Here is a 6,092-nt window from a genome sequence, read left to right on the forward strand (position 1 = left end):
GCTAGTTTGGAAACTTGAGTGTCGGTTGGGTTTCCAGTATGCGATCTTTGTTGTAGTTTCAATATAGCAACACACTTGTTTACAGCAGAGAGCAGTTTGGAAATTCAAGGTTGAGATATTAATGGATTTATCTCGTAGAACTCATTTAGGATTACGTTAGCCACAGGCCTTATTATCCACATAAATGGAGTTCCCTATTGGAAAATAGCATTGGGAATCGGCCGAGGGAACCCATTGCTCAAAAATGCAAACTCACTTCCAGGTTTTAGGACTATAAACGGTAACAAATTACGGTTTGGTAAGACGCCATGACTCATTAAACAGTCTAAACGGCTGCAGTTATTGACAACTTTTATTAAGCATGGGACATTTCAACATCTGTTAAGACACGATGCGGGTTGGTGTGTGCATATTAGCTGCAACGACAGCGTTACAAAATCATTAAAATAATATTTCAGTTAAGTCAGACAGTTTTATCAAAGTATCTCTGCTGGTTAAGTGCAGACAAAAGAAATCTACAAACAGAACAGAAAGGACCGCACACTTGGTTAATGACGTACGTATAGATGTGCGCATGACCGGGTGTACCTTGTTGTGACGCTACTACGATTCCATGATCTGTGGTTGCCACAAATTCAGCCTTTGATTTCTAAAATGGCAAGTATATTTCAGACAGTTTTGACGAAAAACACATCTCCGTTTTGTTATTTTATTCGTGTTTATTCGTAACATGACCGCTGACTAAGGCTAGCTAGCTGTAGTGCCTTTTATACCGATGTTTTCGGGGCGTTGGTTTTGGTTGCTAGTCTGCTAGCTGACGCTAAGCGTTAAACTGTGTCGCCAGCTAGTTAGAAAAACAATTGTGTTTTTACTTCACAAATAGCCATCGCTACCACGTTGCGTGCGGTTAACTGTGTCTCTTTTATCCAGATCGTTCGCTAGCTGTTAGCTAGCTACCTGTCTAGCTAAGCCAGCTGCATTACCATTGAATGGCACAGTGTTTAGCTAGCTGGCTGTCTACCATCATTGGGTTGCTAAGTTGACTGCAGTTGCCAACTATAATGGCTAGCCGGCGCAAGACTAATTGTTGATAGTTGAAATGTGTCTTTTTTAGGCCGAGGTGGAAGAAACACTGAAAAGAATCCAGACTCAGAAAGGCGTACAGGGGATTATCATCGTGAACGCAGAAGGTAAATTGTCGTTACCACTCACTGGAGAAATGGCCTTTATCACTGTATCGCTCATCTATTTTTGTTAACTCTCTATGGCGATTCTCAATTGTGAAGCTCGTCTCCTATCATTAAACGTGCACCACTGGAGCTAATCCGAACCCACAATATAAGCACTCCAGGTCAATCTGTGTTGCTCATTGACTGCCGGAAAGGTAAACTGTATGCAGCAAACTGACTTGGGCTCCATGGTTATGCATGTGTCCTGCCTGTGCCCCGCTCTGATCAGGCATACCCATTAAGACTACCCTGGACAATTCCAGCACGGTACAGTACGCCGGGCTTATTCACCAGCTTGTAATGAAGGCACGGAGCACCGTGAGGGACATCGACCCTCAGAACGACCTCACCTTTCTCAGGATCCGTTCCAAGAAGAATGAGATCATGATCGCTCCAGGTAAAACGGTCTATGCAGAATGAGATGTGAAGATAGCTTTTAGCACGTTATCTAGTGCTGGGGGTTGCAGAACGTAGGTTGGGACTGGGGTTAAGGTGGACTATGAAACACTTTGGGGAAAGAATCAGTTACTGTCTACCTTTTTACATTACCATTCAGACCAGCGAAATGAAATGCTGCATAGGGTGTGTGGACGGCAATGCATGACTCATCAAAAATATTTTAATTCTATATTGCAACATGTGTTGGTCTGTATTTTAATAAGGTGCAAGCTACAGGAAATGCATTAGCTCACGCAGTGGGTTCTGACCAAGGAAAGTTGTGCAAATGCTGATGTTGATGTGCAGTCTTGACTGATTAAATGACCTACTTTTGTGTGCTTCCAGCTGGGTAGGAGACCAACTTAAATAAAATGACTTTTGTTATCCAGATTCAATACAAACCTTATACCATTTTATTCAAGGCCTGGGCTTAAGGAAAAATATGTCCATGTAAATGTTCAGCGCCAGACGGTATTCAGTTTGGAAATAAACAGAATTGAAACATTCTGTAAAGCAACCAAGTTAAAAATGAGTTCATATTCAATTAAAAATGTTTCTTTTTTTCTTTCTATCAACAGATAAGGACTATTTCCTCATTGTGATTCAGAACCCAACAGACTAAGAAGATGTTTCTTTTAAATTTATTTTGCTTTAAGTATTTTATTTAATGGCCAAATTGTGGGTGAACACAAATGTACAAAGTGTTACAAAAGCACCGTAACAAGAGTAACAAGGAAAGACTTGAAGGTCCTTTTATGGTGGGTCAAACAGCAGGAGTTGGGGTGCTGACGTCCAAAAACAAGTAACGGCATGAAGCTATCATACATAGCGTAACACTGATCATTCCAGTGCCACCTCTAATTTGAAGGACAAGGCTTTTCAGGAGAACAGATGGTGGGTCTCTTCACCTGTATTGTGGAATAACTGTAATAGTTGTGACTATTATTATAATATTGTTAGTATTATTATAATAGTTATGTGCGTTTAGCCACCAGAACAAGTCAGTTAGGCTAAGAAACAGTGTCCCAGAAAAAAACGCAAATAAATGTGCACTTGTCCTTGTGTATTTGCTTTAAGTATCGTCTGGATTTCTTTTCCTTTACTCTTCACCTAGTTTATGTTCTTCTACTACTTGGTGTTTCTGGGTAGTTTTGAGTAGCGTTTCTCACGACAAACACCTCTGCTATCGCTTGAGTCTAAAATGGAATTAAACTGAATTTGAATTTAATTGGAATTACATTTTTTCCTCCAATGATAACAAGTATCATTTTAAACGATATGCACAATATTGAACCATATACTGTACATAGTTTTGACCATATGTGTTATATTGAACCATGTATTGTACATAACTTATAACCATATGCATTATATTGATTGGTAATTTACCACCTCATGCCAGCCATTACCCTGGGCTCTAGGAGTGTGTGGTGTCAGACAATGCAGATGTGACACTTTACTCTACTCCATTGAGCCTATTTCTTCAACCACAAAGTCCCATTGATATATAGAATCTCCTTCACAAGGACCTGGTTATAAGTGCATACAAAAGTTGTACAGTAACAGATGACAATGATCCACAATAAAAGAATAGATCAACATTTCAAAAAATATGACAGGTTTTGGTGTATAAAGATATAATGGCAGAGATATGATATTTGTACTACAGCTTTGTACACTAAAACAGATTTTTCACTGCCTGGGCAGCTCTGCAATATTCATAAACCCTGCTTCTGCTTCTCCATACCTCCATTACCATTACCATTGTTCCGCTCATTTGTTTTAATGACAGCTCTCCTCTTAGGCAAACTAATGGATGTCCACAGGGAACGCACAAATGTTCTGACCAAGCATTATCAGTTCCAGCTGACATCAGGCATGCCTAAATGGCGTATGCACACAGACTTCAGCCATTTGAGGCAATGCTAATCCAGACTCCCTAACGAGTCTGTGTGATAAGAACACCGCCAGAACTTTAGTGCCTCATTAGAGGCAGGATTGCCTGGATCATGTTGGCCATATTCTTTGCCGAACTCCTTTTTGTGGAGGGGGAGATTGATGAAACATGGTGATCATAATGCACGGATGAAAGTATTTCAGGAAAAACTTAAGTTAATTGAGCCAGTATGAAATTTAGGAACCGTATACTGCACGTGGGCAGTAATCTCTTTCCGGGATCAGACAAGAATTTGCAATGACCAAATGTGTCTCTCGAACCATTCGAATGCTTCTGCCTGTGTTGGGAGCACAGTAGGTGAAAAACATTCAATTCTCTTGCTTTCAATCGTGTGATTATTTTGCAAACTATGAGCCTCTTGGGGCTATTTCCTGGGGTAGCCACACTGGCCCTGAATTGTCCACATCATTCTTGGTAGCGATTTGGGCCTAGATTGGTCTTCATTCGAATTATTGGTAGAGACACGAGCTCTGATTTGCACTACCAAGCATTTCTTCGTGCATTTTGGGTATCAGAAAAGAGTTTGAAAAAAAATGTTCTACTGATTAATAGCATTTATAATGTCATACAAACGGAAGTTATTCTGCAGGGGAGAAGTGAGGTGCAGACCTGTAGTTTACGTTCTTTCCAAGGAGTTGCTCTATTCTCTTCAAAAGGAACGCAAAATTGAGTTATCTCGGCCCAGCTACTTAGTTTCGAGGAAAGGAGAAAAATCTGGAGCATCAAGCCACTGTTTTTTATTTTATTTTATTTTATTTGTATAACTGGTTAGCAAAGCATAACGGTGCCGAATCCCAATTTTATTTCAGCTGGAGATTTTTGGCGGTCGATAAAACAAATAGTCGACGTCGAAGAGGTAACTAAAGAAAAGTCAGAATATGGGTTTCGGTTTTCAGCACTAGCCCTCCGAATTCTGAATGTCGCGCGGAACATCATTTGCAATGGGCGTCGTTGAATAACAAATTGTCTTTATGAAGACTAAACTGACCATGGTATCTTTTGCAAATTGTACATAAAAATACAATTATATAATATAATTAGTTCATCTGGGGATTTCATATTCGTGTAGGCCAAGGACACATACAATCCGAAAATCGGATTGTTAAATTTCGGTTTAGGCTTCATCGAAAGTCAGCGACTATGGTAATTATGCTATATAGCAGGGAACAAAACCTCAGCAAGGCATTATTTCAGAAGATAAAACGATGCTTGGTTAAGTTTATTTAAGTCTGTTATGGCAGCGACACTTTTTTCTGTCTGGAGAGTCTAGGCCAAAGGGTGGAAATGCCGAGTCAGGAGAAGAAGACAAGAAAATTCTTTACAACAAGTGGCAAAACTGGCTGAGTTTGGGAATGGCGAAACTCGGTAAATAGGCCCCTTCTGTACCATGTAGCCGAGTTTAGACAGGGGATCTCTCTCTTCCATCTCTTCTCTCTTTTTTTTTTGCATGATAATACAGAGTTTAAACCTCAAAAGCATAATGATAGATAGAAACTTGATTGATCTTATAGGAAAATTACAGTGTTACATTAGCTTTAAAAATTCAAAATATATTAAATGTTATCATTTCCTTGACATTATCTCCATGCAGAAGTGCAAAGTGTTTTCAAATACACACTGAGGAAGTATTTGAAATACATTTGAGTGCTTAATACCTTTAAATAACAACAATAATTATAACAAAGAATGCAACATTAACATTTCTAAATATGTGTACAGTTTAAAATTCCCTCACATTTGTAAAGCCATGTTAGTTGTTCTGCACCCCAGAAACAAGGAGAGAGGTACTTGTCAGTGGGGAATGAAGCAAGCAGTGTGTCAAAGATAAGCTCACATGACAAAAATATTAGTTCCTAAATTTAAAACAAGCTTTAGGTTAAGTCTATGAAAGGCGGTCTTTGTATTTCTTCAGGATATTCGCTACAGTCTGCACAATGGCAATTTCTACCAGAGGCAAGGTCCAATTGTTTTTTGTCATGAGATAATAGCTGCAGGAAGATTAACAGGGAAGAAATTGTCTAATCAAAGTGGTCATCATCCATTCATAGAATATTCTTTCTGGAATATAAATGCTGGTGGTTCTTGAATATAAAACTGTGTGAAAATCTCAAGAAGTTCCAGTGTGCAGTGATGTAGTGTACCCTGTTGTTTGTAAAAATACATCCATAAATTAGGCTAATTCATACATTGTTAAATCATCAGCAGGCATATTAAGCCTTAGTTGGCATTAAGTGCTATTTAGATACTTTTATTTTAAAAACTAGTTTTTTTTTTATTAACACGGTAATAGCAATGGGTTGGCTCCCTCTAGCGAGACGTTTTTCTATTTACACTGCCTCTGAACGTTGTAAATTAGCGTTGGAGTGGCTCTCTCTAGTGGTAAGTTTTATCTGCGCAAGGTAGTTTGATCCAGTTTCAGTTCCATGCAGTTTTTCACATGCTTTTTGCACGAAAATTTCACCGTGTAA

General features: G+C 39.1%; 1 protein-coding gene across 1 annotated transcript; it reads left to right on the plus strand.

Annotated features, from left to right (window-relative positions):
• The first annotated feature begins 501 nt into the window (after positions 1–501).
• On the plus strand, positions 502–2,743 carry dynlrb1 (dynein, light chain, roadblock-type 1). The gene is made up of 4 exons (XM_064305561.1): positions 502–657; positions 1,115–1,190; positions 1,459–1,626; positions 2,246–2,743. Exons 1-4 carry the CDS (start codon positions 655–657, stop codon positions 2,287–2,289), a joined length of 291 nt encoding a protein of 96 aa, XP_064161631.1. The 5' UTR covers positions 502–654; the 3' UTR covers positions 2,290–2,743.
• The last annotated feature ends 3,349 nt before the right edge of the window (positions 2,744–6,092 follow it).

Source organism: Anguilla rostrata, chromosome 13 (assembly GCF_018555375.3).
Source record: "Anguilla rostrata isolate EN2019 chromosome 13, ASM1855537v3, whole genome shotgun sequence".
Taxonomy (NCBI): domain Eukaryota; kingdom Metazoa; phylum Chordata; class Actinopteri; order Anguilliformes; family Anguillidae; genus Anguilla; species Anguilla rostrata.